Source organism: Pelophylax lessonae (genome assembly GCF_965119305.1).
Source record: "Pelophylax lessonae genome assembly, chromosome: 2".
In the NCBI taxonomy this organism is placed as follows: Eukaryota; Metazoa; Chordata; class Amphibia; order Anura; family Ranidae; genus Pelophylax; species Pelophylax lessonae.
Genome location: NC_138769.1, coordinates 231,437,987 through 231,451,637, shown reverse-complemented (window position 1 = coordinate 231,451,637; position 13,651 = coordinate 231,437,987). Strand labels below are relative to the sequence as shown.

The following is a 13,651-nucleotide window of genomic DNA, read 5'->3' as shown; positions in this document are numbered from 1 at the left end:
ATGCCAAACAGACAGGAACTGTTAACGTTTCACACAGGTCTCTGTGCCGTGTTCCCCCCAGCCTGATTGCTCACTGAAATCTGGAGAGGACTGTACACATGCAGTAAACTTAAAAAGATTGTAAATGATCACCTTGTAAAACAACCCATTCTGTTTAAAATAGAAAGGCAAACTAATGTTGTATAGATATAAAAATACATTATAAATACTTTTTTTTTTTTTTTTATAAGTGATTACATTCCCTCTGTTCTCAGCTGCCTAGGAGAGCAGGGGGGGAGCAGAAGCCGCAGCACACTGAGTTTCCCAGTGAATGCCTGTGCAGCAAGGGCGTGTCAGGAGAAGTCTGATTATTGGAGGAGCCTAGGCTGAGTTCCCAGCATAGCTAGAGAACTGACCACGATCTGTTCTCCTGCTTAGTGTGGTCAGTTTTTAATAGGAAAGCAGAGGAACTGGCAGGAACCAGAGATTTCACATAAAGGAAGCAATACAAAGAGAACAGGATACTTTCTCATACAAATACATACCTCCCAACTTTTTGAGATGGGAACGAGGGGCACCTATTAGGCAAAAGCATGTAGGCATAGAACACACCCTTGTCACACTACCTTAAAAGAGAATTCTACAAAAAAATGATTAGTTAAACCCACAAGTGCTTTTTTTTTTACCAAATTCCTGCATACTTGATTTTGAAATTTGCCGTTGCAGAAATTTGGAATTTGGATGAAAGGTTTAGCACTGGGAAACATGTTTCAAACGATAAATAGTGCATTTTATATACAGCTATATGGATCAGACCAAATTGAGGGAAAAATAAGGAGGAAAGAGGGACAGGGGGACTTTGTTCCAAATCAGGGACAGTCCCTTGAAACCAGGGACATTTGGGAGCTATGCAAGTACATAGTAAAGCAGGCACATATCAGGAATATGAAGTTTTGGGGTAACAAGTGCTTTAATTTTTTGCTTGCAGAGTTTGACAGACAGCAGTGCCCATCAAACCTACCAATTAAAGACTAACTCCATTTTTATTGAGTAAAAAACAATCACTTCTGGCTAATCATTGCACGTAGAATTTAATTTGAACATCGTAGAATGATGAGCAACAGAATTTCTTTCCAGTTTACCACTATTATGTTGCTTAAAGGGAAACTCCAGTCACAAATGAATTTTTTCCTAGCAATAATGTTTAATATCTTTGATATTATTAATTTTCTGGCTAGCTGCTTGTGGAGCTTAGAAAGTCTTATCTAAGCTGGACAATCAGCTTCTTCCTGTTCTTCACTGAAAATGCTATCTCCCTTTATCTGAATTTGCTAAGCTGTCTTTCACTTCCTGGAAAGGTTGACCTACCCAGCCTCACCTCCATCCCTCCTATCTTTCACAGAACATGATCTCCTGTTTTCATAGCCTCTTTTAAGCTAGCATCTTCTTCTGAGAGAGGGAGGGGGAGGCGTGACAGGCGCAATATATGAAAGAAATAAAGTACAAAGGAACATTTTTGAAAGTTTAGAAGCATACAGATCAATTTATATTGCTCATTACATGTGAGTAATGAGTTCTAAGCTCCGTTTCCACTAGTACGACTTGTCATGGAACTTTGGACACATAAAGTCGCATGACATGTCACAGCCTATTTATTTCAATGGCACCCGTTCCCATCTTTGCCACTTTAAAAGTTAGCGGCTTTGAAAAGGTGGCTGCACTACTTTTATGCAACTTTGATCCAGAGAGTGTAAAGTTGGATCAATGTTGCACTCAAAATCTTACAACTTAAGAGTTGCACTAGTGGAAATGTAGCCGCTCGGCTAAAGCGCGACTATGAGCGCAGCTTTGATCCAACCTTACACTCTCTGGATCAAAATCGCATCAAAAATTGCATCAAAGTAGTGCAGGTACCTTTTCAAGGTCACTGATTTTCAAAGTTGCATAGATGGGAACGGGTGCCATTGATTAGTCGCACTAGTGGAAACGTAGACTTAGTGTGGTTGCCTGTACTATGATCATTATAGACTGTGAGCTTCCTTCTCTTATGGTAGTCTTTATTCAAAGCCCAGCACAGCTATACTATATATGTGCTTTTGCTTTAAGTTATAATACTTTAAATCTAGCTGACGTTGCAATTTATTTTACAGTGCATATACATCTTCAAGCTTATTTGTGAGTGTGTTAAGTATGCTAATTGGAGGCAACCGGCAAAACACAGAAGTCATAAAATGTGATCTTTTCAACCTAGGACACCTGAATGGCAGTCACACACCATATGCAATGGGTGTTTGGGCTGCATATCAGAGCATTGACATTTCCCCCCTCCAGCATCATTTATAGGTATTTTTGATGCCTGCTGTTTAGCAGTTGTGGCAGTATTAACGGGCTTAACATAATGGCCGATTCAATTTATTGCTAATGGTTTGCTGTGAGAGCATTTTAGTCATCTGACTTCTCTTTTTCATTGTGATGTGTTTTTTGTTTTTTTCAATTATAGCTCCCAATACAAAGGACTTAGATGTTTTCTTACGAAAGCAAGAATCTGGCTTTGGATTTCGGGTTCTTGGGGGAGATGGACCAGACCAGGCAGTGAGTACTGTTACTTAGTGATTCCAGTAAAGTTGTCATGTAGTGCTTCGCTAATGATTGTGAATGAAATAGGCAATGTGAGTTTTTATGTAAATCATTGTGTAACTTATACATTTTCAGTGTATAACAAATGTTTCAGTATATACAGTTAGGTACATGTATATTTGGACACAGGCACAATTTTAGGTTTTTCAAGTATTTACCAAAACATATTCAAGCTATAGGTATAAAATGGTTATTGGCTGCAAGTGCACACTCCCAGGTTTAATTTGAGGGTATGTACATCCAAATCGGAGAAAGAATTTAGGAATTACAGCTCTTAAGAATAGCCACCCCCCCTTTCAAGGGACCAAAAGTAATTGGATAATTGAATCAAAAGCTGTTTCATGGCCAGATGTGGGCTAATTCCTTCATTATTTCTTCATTAATTAAGCAGGTAAAGGGTCTGGACTTGATTCTAAGTGTGGTATTTGCATTTGGAATCTATTGCTGTGAACCTACATCATGCATTCAGGAGCTGTCCATGCAAGTGAAACAGGCTATTGTAAGGCTTCAAAAACGAAACAAATCCACCAGAGAGATAGCAGCAACTTTAAGAGTAGCCAAATCATCAGTTTGGTACTTTCTGAGGAAAGAAAATCTCACTGGTGAACTCAGCAACATAAAAAGGCCTGAACGTCCACGGAAGACAACAGTGGTGGGTGATTGCAGGATCCTCTCTATGGTAAAGAAAAACCCATTCACAGCATCCAGACAAGTGAAGGACACTCTCCAGGAGTTGCGCGCATCATTGTCAAAGTCTACAATCAGGAGAAGACTTCACAAAAGCAAATACAGAGGGATTACCACAAGGTGCAAACCATAACCTCGAAGAATAGAAAAGCCAGATTAGACTTTGCCAAAAAACATCTAAAAAAGCCAGGCCAGTTCTGGAAAAGCATTCTTTGGACAGATGAAACTAAAAATTTTCTGTACCAGAATGATGGGAAGAAAAAAGTGTGGAACAGCTTATGATCCAAAACACAACGTCATCTGTAAAACTTGGTGGAGACAGTGTGATGTCATGGACATGCATGGCTTTCAGTGGCACTTGGTCATTGGCGTTTATTGATGATGTGACAGAAGCAACCAGATGAATTCTGCAGTGTTTAGAGATATACTGTCAGTCCAGATTCAGCCAAATATACCAAAGTTGATTGGACGGCGCTTCACAGTACAGATGGACAGTGATACAAAACACACTGCAAAAGCAACCCAGGAGCTTTTGAAGGAAAAGAATTGCGCATACATTTCATTTGCTGAAGGCAAAACTAAAAGAAGAAGGTCCCACAAACAAAGAACAACTGAAGACAGCTGCAGTTAGAGCCTGGCCAAGCATCAGAAAGGAGGAAACCCAGTCTTTGGTAATGTCCATGGGTTTCAGACAGGCAGTCATTGCTAGTAAAGAATTCTCAACCAAATATTAAAAATGAATATTTTATTTATGATTGAATTCACAAAATATTAAAAATTAATATTTTATTTATGATTAAATTAACTTGTCCAATTACATTTGAGCTCCTGAAAATGGTGGGGACTATGCATTAAAATGGTTGCAGTTCAATTATTTGTTAAAGAAAAAATGGTTGCAGTTCCTAAAATTTGAACTTGATATTTATGTTCAACCCCTTAAATTAAATCTAAAAGTCTGCACTTCAAAACTAATTTGGATTATTGTTGTTTTAACTTTATTCTGATGGCATACAGTATGAAAATTGTGCCTATGTCCAAATATATATTGACCTAACTGTAACTTTCCTATTTTCATTTTACTATAAGCATTGAAAAGTTCAATTAACCCAGCCATATACAGTTTCAACTTTGGCTGATTCCTGTTGAATCGGCTGAAATTCAAGTTGTGGCTGGCCTTATCGATTACCACCGGGCTTGACAAACTTTGATTGAAAAGTTGTTGGACTGAGCCTCCCTATACCCAAGGTAGTCCAAAACGCTATCTTTATTTGTTAGCCCTCATTTGACTCCCCACCACAGCATGCCATACCTCTCCTATGAAGACTCCTGCTCCAATCCTAGATATAATCTACGTTCATTGAAGGTCATACTGTCTATTCATTAATAATATATTTGTGTGACTATTGAGATCCTATAGATGGCACCCTTCAAATGTTCCTTGGCCTACTCTAAACAATATGTTCTTAATTTGTGATTTTGTATAACACTAACAGATGCTACTGAGCTGTCCTTTATTCACACGCCTATTGCAATTTGCTTTATACACATGGAACTATCTTGTAATTATTCTCAATGTATGCTTTATACTTTGTTCATTCAATAATTTAACAAAAATATTTGAGGAAGAAAAACTGTTGGATGATCAGTGACTGCATTCAATCAGTTATAGTCACTGTTCAAGTATTCTGACAGTCGTAGGTGCCAGCTGCCTGAATACGATAGTTTGCTGTGCAGATTCCTCCATCCACACGGGTTAGCACGGATGGAGGAATCTGTTGGAAAAAAATATAATATAATGTGTTTATGGCTATATTTAGTTTAATCACTGCCCGCAAACTGACGTACCTGTCAGTAGGCCTGCAGCTAGAGGCATCACCCCAGTACCGTTTTTTAAAGCCGGTGGTTGGCTTTCTGGAGATAACAATCAATGCGGCCCAGCAGCCCCTCCGCCATTATCCCAGCGAGCGGGAGGAGACGCCCCCCTCCAGTAGCCTTCCGCTCGTCTCCCATCCCACTGGGAGACCCGAGCAACCAGCTGGCACATCCGCTGGCTGATTAGAGTACAGATTCCGCTTCGATCAGGTCTCTGATCATGTAACCCGGAAGCAACATCACAATGTCACTTCCAGTTAAAAAAACTGTCAGTATTCAAAAATGCCGATTTCGGCGTTTTGAATACTTTGAAGTGCTGAGGAGTACCTGTCACTGCCTATTACTGTCACAAGGAATGTTAACTTAAACATGTGAACAACATGTGCTAGAAATAGGCTTGATCCTTAAGTGGTTAATAAGGCAAATTCATGCAAAGAGCAGCCTGTTGCACAAAGTACACTAACTCATACATCTCTTCAGATTAAGTTTACTGTCCATAGATTATAGTAAGGTAACTTCAGTTTTTTGCAGTAGGGTTCTGCAAGAGACAGAGCAGCTGCAGCCACTGCTCTGTGTATTCTGACAGCTCTGAGGGGATTCTATCTATCTCGTTTACCCTCTGCCTTAAAGATTAGCTCCAGGCCAGGCTCCCCCCCCCCCCCCCAAAAAAAAAAAGTTAGTCAGCAGCTACAAATACTTTTAATATTAGGTAACTTAACTGTACAGGAATCGGCTATGAGGTATTGGCGCCACCATTTTGACTAGGGGAACCTGGCAGTGAGGCCTTGCGGCTTCACAGCCGGGTTCCTAGTGCACATGCGTGAAGCGTGCTGTGCATTGTGAATGGGCCAGCTGCAGGGGAAGGGGAGGGGGGGATTTCTCTGTCGCTCATTGACAGACGCAGAGTCCTCTTTGATTAATATCAGTAGGGTTATACTGCCCCCTACAGGAGTAGGACACTAGGCAGGAAAACGTTCTGGCCACACCTTAGGGGCAGTCCCAGAGGGTATATCCTCTCTCTCCCTGCTACAGGATGTCAGGTCCTTACTCCTGACTAGGCAGAAAAAAACTAAGTTCCTTGCTGGGATCTCTGGTCCTGGCAAGCTTTTTTTAGATAAATCTTTTTTAGTTAGCTTTTTCTCTCCAGTTTTTGTTCCTGTGAGATCTTCAAGCAATTATGCTGGAGCTGGGCGACGGGCTGGATGTTGAGATCCAGTGGTCACCCCAGCCGGCCTACGAGCGCTTGCAGGCCCTAGCTCCGCGCTGGGTCGGCCGCGACATAGTCCCACTGGACGGGGACTGGCCCAGCGAGTTAAACGTCTCGCCAGGTCGCCTACGACCAGTCGGAAACTGAGTCACAGCGTCCGTATTGGTCGACAGCCCCCCCACCTCGGTGGAGAGGGGTTCTGTTAGGAGTGGGTGCCCGCCTGTTCCGGTATGGTGAGTAGAATATTCCCCCTCTCCCCCTGTCGGGTTTTGGGAATAGATGCGGGCCCCTCTGTGGATGGTCGGACCCTCATGATCTCAGGTTCCCCTCTATCCTGTGACATACTTCACATATCTCCCCCTTGCTAGTGTGAGTTGGTGAGTCAGGTATACCACTCCAGGAGGCTTGGTTTGGGAGCTGACAATCTATATGAGTCTGTCGCTGCAAGGAAAGCCTGCATTATAAAAGGACTAAGGAATCCATGACCGATATCGATCAAGGATGGAGACAGGGCGCCGCTGGCGTTACTGTTGAAGCAGTCGTGCAGAGGGGTGATACAATCAGGCACCTACCTATCGCACGGGAGTCCTCTATTAGCGATGCAGCCGCACGGAGCCGCCATCCTTCCGTGGGCCGCGCGGGGCCGCCATTTTGGCGTAGCCTAATGTTTCCTGTATGGCGGCGGCCATCTTAGATACACCCAGCTGCCTCGAGGAGCAGCGGTGGGAGTGCCGGAAGATGTGTAAAGGGGCGGAGCCGCCTCCTTTACCCGGGTAAATCGATCCATAAGACTTCCTGTTCTGTAAGGACAGCGCTGAGAGCAGTTCGGTAGAAGGTGGTGAGCCCTTGGGGTCTCTCTCTCTCTCTCTCTGTGGGGGTCCGAAGTAGGTGGCACTGAGGGGCGCTGTTGCGCTGGGGGATTACATACAAAAAAATTTTTTTCTTTTGCAATCCTTGCTTGCTGGCAGGTGTTCCTGGATTTGTCATGGACCCTGCCACACATGTATCCCCACCTGATCCCCTCGAGGTGGCCGCAGGACCCTCCAGTTCTCCACTTACTATTGATGCATTGTCAGCAGTTTTGTAGTCTTTTGTATCCCGGGTGGAGGTGGCCTGTCAGGGACGGGGGGCGAAAAAGCGACCCCCGCCTACCCCTATTTCGTCTGACACTTCAGATACAGATTCTGAGCCTGTCGCGGCGGCTGCAGGTCCCTCTTCTGGGGCTAGTGTCTCATATCCCATCTACTCAGATAGCGAGGAAGACATTTCTGCCTCCACTATAGCGCAAGATGAAGCGCTGGTAGATGCACTGATTGTGTCTGTGCGGGAAACTTTAAGACTTGAGGTTACACCTACGGAGGCAGTTGATACTGAAATTGCTTTTGGTACTCGCAAGCCTACCAAGATGGCAAAGGTGTTTCCTTTGCCCAAATGTTTTCAAGATATAATTAAGGAAGAATGGGTCCGTCCAAAACGAACCCCTGGTATTTCCAAACGGATTGCTAGACGCTATCCGTTTGAAGAATCCATCCTTAATAAATGGACGGTACCACCGTCGGTGGATTCCCCCATTTTCCAGGCTAAATAAAGCTACTGTTATCCTGTTGGAGGACGCTCCGTCTTTTCGGGATCCGGTGGACCGTAAGGCGGAATCTAAATCCCGCTCTATATTTTCCCTGATAGTGTCAGCCTTTAGGCTAGTGTTCACCATTGCTCTGGTTGCACAAACATTGACAGAGTGGACCAAGTTGTTACGCCGAGATCTGGAGGGGAGAAGTCTCCCCCCGGCAGTATCGGACTTGCTGGAGCAGATGGTACAAGCGCTACAGTTTGTCTGTGACGCCGCTCCATTAATGGGGCGCGTATCGATCTCGGCAGTGGTCCTTAGGCGTATGCTGTGGTTAAAATGCTGGTCGGCAGATCAAGCTTCCAAAAAAGCTTTGGCTAATCTCCCCTTTCAAGGGGATCGCCTGTTTGGTGCCACCTTGGATGAGATCATCAAGGGTATCACTGGTGGCAAGAGCACCTTTTTACCACAGACTACTAAGGGGAAAGGACCTCGTCGCAGACGGGGACCTTCCTTTTCCGCTCAGAAGAAGTTTTTTCGCTCCTCTGGGGCGGACGATAAGGCAAAAGTCCTCCAAAGCCCCCAGAGGGGGGTTCAAAGGGCGCTGGTCGGGTAAACAAAGGTCCGGCTCTGCCAGACCTGAGGATAAGACCATTACAGCCTGAAGGTGCGCCCCCACCCATAGGTGGGGTGGGGGGACGTCTTCACCGGTTTCCGGACCCATGGCTCTCCAGGATTCCAGACAAATGGGTTCAAGAGGTCATACGGTCGGGGTACAAGATCGAGTTTCGATCACTTCCACCGGTGCGGTTCTTCCCTTCCAATATCCGACTATCCCCGGATCGCTTAGAAGCTTTGCGGGGGGGCAGTGACGGATTTGATGCAACAAGGAGTGGTGGTCCCCGTTCCTTGGACAGAATGTTTTCAGGGGTTATATTCGAACCTATTCACTATACCCAGAAAAGAGGGCAAGGTGCGTCCAATTCTGGACTTGAGAGCACTCAATCATTTTGTCCAGGTGCAAAAATTCAAGATGGAGTCCATTCGCACAGTAGTGGCCTCCCTGCATCAGGGGGATTTTCTGGCGTCCATAGACATCAAGGATGCCTATCTTCACATTCCAATTTACGCAGGACATCAGCGTTTCCTTCGCTTTTCCGTGGGAGAGAACCATTATCAGTTTGCGGCATTACCCTTTGGTCTCGCCTCTGCTCCCTTCTTCTTCGTGCGGAGTCTCCGCAGGCTCTGTTGCTAAACTTGGAGATCACTATGATCTCTTTGGAAGAGTTCGGGTGGCTAGTGAACCGGCAGAAATCATCCCTGGTCCCCACCAGGAGACTGAACTATCTGGGCCTAACTTTGGATACATCCTTGGCAAAAGTGTTTCTCCCGGCGGAGAAACTCCGGAAGATTCAGTCGACGACTCAGTTAATATTTGACCGTCAACTGGCCTTCCCTGCGGACTTGCATGAGGGTTCTGGGACTGATGGTGGCCTCCTTCGAGGCAGTACCGTTTGCCCAGTCTCATACCCGGATTCTTCAAAAGGAGATTCTTCTCAAATGGAACCGGAATCCCGATTCCCTGGACAATCGGATCCGGCTGAGCGAACGGACCAGGGAATCTCTGGTTTGGTGGCTTCGGTCACCAAGGCTCAGTCAGGTGAAGTAATTTCTTCCAATCTATTGGACGATTGTCACCACGGTTGCCAGTCTATCCGGGTGGGGTGGGGTTCTCGGCATACGATCTGCTCAGGGGCTCTGGTCCCTGGAAGAATCCAGGTTACCGATAAATGTATTAGAACTGAGAGCGATCAGACTTTGTCTGATTCACTGGACCGAGCAGCTCCGGGGCAGCCCGGTGCGGATCCAGTCGGACAATGCCACAGCAGTGGCTTATGTCAATCACCAGGGGGGCACCAAGAGTGTCCTGGCGGCCGTAGAAGTGGCCGGCATCCTTCGTTGGGCGGAACGATTTGTTCCAGCTCTCTCCGCGGTTTTCATTCCGGGGGTGGAAAATTGTCAGGCAGATTTTCTCAGCCGTCAGATTCTGGATCAAGGGGAATGGTCTCTTCATCCAGAGGTATTTCACCAGTTGTGCCTTCGTTGGGGCACCCCGGATGTGGATCTGTTGGCATCTCGGTTCAACAAGAAGGTGCGGAGGTTTGTAGCCCGCTCCTGAGATCCTCTAGCGGACGCCGCAGACGCGCTGGTCGCCCCGTGGGGGCAGTATCAGCTACTGTATGCCTTCCCTCCTCTAAAGTTGCTGCAGAAACATCTTCGCAGGATAGAGGTGGAGGGAATTCCAGTTATCCTGGTAGCTCCGGACTGGCCCTGGCAGGCCTGGTACGCCGACTTGGTCAGGCTGGTCGCGGACGTTCCTTGGCGACTTCCTCTCAGGGAGGATCTGCTGTCTCAGGGACCGATCTTCCATCCTGCTTTACGATCGCTGGCTTTAACGGCCTGGCTATTGAGACCCAGGTGCTGAAGGACAAGGGGTTGTCAGCTTCAGTTATTCCTACTCTAATTAAAGCGAGGAAAGTGATTTCCAGAAAAATCTATCATTACACATGGAAGTCTTATATCGCGTGGTGTGAATCCTTTGGGTTTCCTCCACGTTCTTACTCGGTGGCCCGAATACTGGCTTTTCTGCAAAAGGGGGTTGAGCAGAAATTGTCCTTGAGCACTATCAAGGGTCAGGTTTCAGCGTTAGCAATCTTCTTTCAGAAGCCTCTGGCTACTCAGTCCTTGGTGCGGAATTTCATCCAGGGGGTGCGGCACCTGGCTCCGCCGGTGCGTGCGCCCTTGCCGCCCTGGGATCTTAATTTGGTGTTGTCGGTTCTTCAGAAACCTCCCTTTGAAAATATTAGGGAGATTCCCTTGCTTACTTTATCCCAGAAGGTGGCCTTTTTGGTGGCTCTCACTTCTGCACGCAGGGTGTCAGAACTGGCCGCATTGTCCTGTCGTTCCCCATATCTGGTGGTTCATAGGGATAAGGTGGTTCTTCGTCCGAATCCATCCTTCCTTCCTAAGGTGGTTTCAGATTTTCATCTAAATGAGGATATTGTGCTACCTTCCCTGTGTCCTAAGCCCAGTCATCCTCTGGAGTTTGCGTTACACTCCTTGGATGTGGTTCGGGCGATCAGGGTGTACTTGACTACTACGGAATCTTTCCATAAGACGGATTCACTTTTTGTGATCACGGATGGCCCTAGAAAGGGGTTGCCTGCGTCTGCCGCGACTATCTCTAGATGGATCAGACAGACGGTGGTACAGGCTTATTCTATTAAGGGTCGAGTTCCTCCCTTCCCTGTTAAGGTGCACTCCACTCGGGCGCTTAGTGCTTCCTGGGCCTTCCGCCATCAGGCGTCAGTGGTTCAGGTTTGCAAGGCGGCTACCTGGTCGTCGGTTCATACCTTTACAAAATTTTATAAAGTTGATGTGCTGGCATCGGCGGATGCCTCTTTTGGCCGCAAGGTTCTGCAGGCCGCTGTTTGAGGGGACCGTTGGTCTACCTCAAGGGTTTTTTTCTGTTGGGTTTTCAGTTGAGTCTCATCCCTTTGTCCGATGAGCCTTTAAGACTTCTGGTTGGCACCGATTGGGCCTTCTGGATTGGATTTTGATTTCCGTTATCCCACCCCTCATTTGTGGCACTGCTTTGGGACGTCCCTACTGATATTAATCAAAGAGGACTGCGTCTGTCAATGAGCGACAGAGAAAATTGGATTTTTGACTTACCGTAAAGTCCTTTTCTCTTAAGCTCATTGACAGACGCAGTACACGCCCCTCTATTTTTGAGTTGGGTTGGGTTAAATTCTCTGACACTGCTTTGTGACATAACTGACATCCTGTAGCAGGGAGAGAGAGGATATACCCTCTGGGACTGCCCCTAAGGTGTGGCCAGAACGTTTTCCTGCCTAGTGTCCTACTCCTGTAGGGGGCAGTATAACCCTACTGATATTAATCAAAGAGGACTGCGTCTGTCAATGAGCTTAAGAGAAAAGGATTTTACGGTAAGTCAAAAATCCAATTTTGCCGCTGCAAACTAAGGAGGAAGTGGGAGGCGGAAACCTGTCAAAACCAGGTTCCCCCCCCCCCCCCAAAAGGTGCCAAATGTGGCAGCATAGGGGGGGGTGGAGGCAATGTAGCTTCCCCTTTTGGGTGGAGCTCCGCTTTAAAGGATAAGTTCCCCTTTTGAAATAAATGTACATTTTTTTGCAGGTAAAAAAATTTGTATTTATTTTTTACTTGGAGCCTGGAAAGCAGAGGTGGGGGGACTTGAGTCACATGACCTGACTTAAGTCACCAGTTTGAGAACTTGAGACTTGCTTGACTAAAATTAATAAAAGACTCGACTTGACTTTGACTTGGTATTCATGACTTGAGACGACTTTGACTTGAGACAAATGACTCAAAATGACTTTACTTTTTAAGTTATTAAATATTTGCATTTTCTCAAGATGTGTTAAAGCAAACTGAATGTGCCTGTTATGTTTCTGACACCACAGTCACTTAAAACACCTCAGTGTGTTCTGATTTTTAGGACACTGGCTGTTTAACAATGGAAATACTTGTTTTTAGTGACTGTGGTGTTGAAACATGACCGGACGAAGGATTTTGAGCTGTTTGGGCATTCAACCCCGGTTCACACTTATGCGATGCGGGAAGGCTGCGAATCCCCAGCCTGTTCTCGCATCGCAAACGCACCCCCGGCAGTTCACACTGCCATATGCGATACGCTGGGGGTATCAATGTAATCTTAACGACACCCCCAGTTTGATCGCATATCGCAGTGCGATCTTGCAGTTCGCACAGGATCGGATCGCATCAGTGTGAACCGCTGTGCGATCCGATCCTGATGCGGCTGCAAAAAAGGGTCCTGTGCGTGTTTGCTGCGTGTGCGGTGCGAATTTAGCCATACAAAGTGTATGCTCTCAGGTGTAATGCAGGACTCCTGCAGACTTCTCAGCGGATTGGTCTGCTCGTACCTCATACGGGAAAACAGATACACACTGACAGGAAGAATGAATGAACTACCAGAGTACTAAACAGTGCCATGGTAGTTAATTGAAGCTACAAGGCAACAGCTGCAAATCTTGTCGGGAGTTGTAGTTTCCTATTCACTCTGTGAATAAATGATGTAGGTGGGCAGTCGGGCCCCTCACAGCCACAATTTTTTATAAACGGCCACAGCGGGTGCCTGGGGAAGATGCCCGCTCAGTGTTACTGACGGGGAGAGGTCGCAGCTGCTGGAACATGTCACAGGTTTCACCCTAAATGTGGGTGGAACTTGTAGAAGGTCCTAAAGGTGAACTTATCCTTTAAACTTATCCTTTAAAACCCACCCCCCCCCCCCCCTCTCATTTGGATAGAGCAGGGAAACATTGAAACCTCTGTCGAGTTTTTTGCCTTTGTCCCTGTTGGGGAGGGTCATTCTATATCTTCTGGTGACCATTGCCTCTGAGGATAAAAGGGATGTGAAATTTAAAATTCTGAGTTTTCACCAAAGCAGGAATTGATGGGAAATCTTCCAGTGAAGACACGTATTCCAGAGACCGCTGCCTAGTTGAGGATTTTCTTTACTTTACAGAGATTTCTTTTTACTTCCCGTTGAGACAGAAGTAAAGGAAATCTTCCCAGTGGGACACATATGGAATAGAAAAATGGGCTTGAAATATCCACAGCTGAAAAAAAGTTTTGACTGT

The 13,651-nt window shown here is 46.0% G+C and overlaps 1 protein-coding gene across 3 annotated transcripts in view; it reads left to right on the top strand.

Moving 5' to 3' along the window:
- MAGI3 (membrane associated guanylate kinase, WW and PDZ domain containing 3) overlaps positions 1–13,651 on the top strand; it is a 603,948-nt gene that overhangs the window by 480,488 nt on the left and 109,809 nt on the right. For all 3 annotated transcript variants that reach the window (XM_082246222.1, XM_082246221.1, XM_082246223.1), the window contains exon 13: positions 2,480–2,571. In XM_082246222.1, coding sequence (XP_082102348.1) covers positions 2,480–2,571 — 92 coding nt within the window. The remainder of the gene's footprint in view (positions 1–2,479; positions 2,572–13,651) is intronic.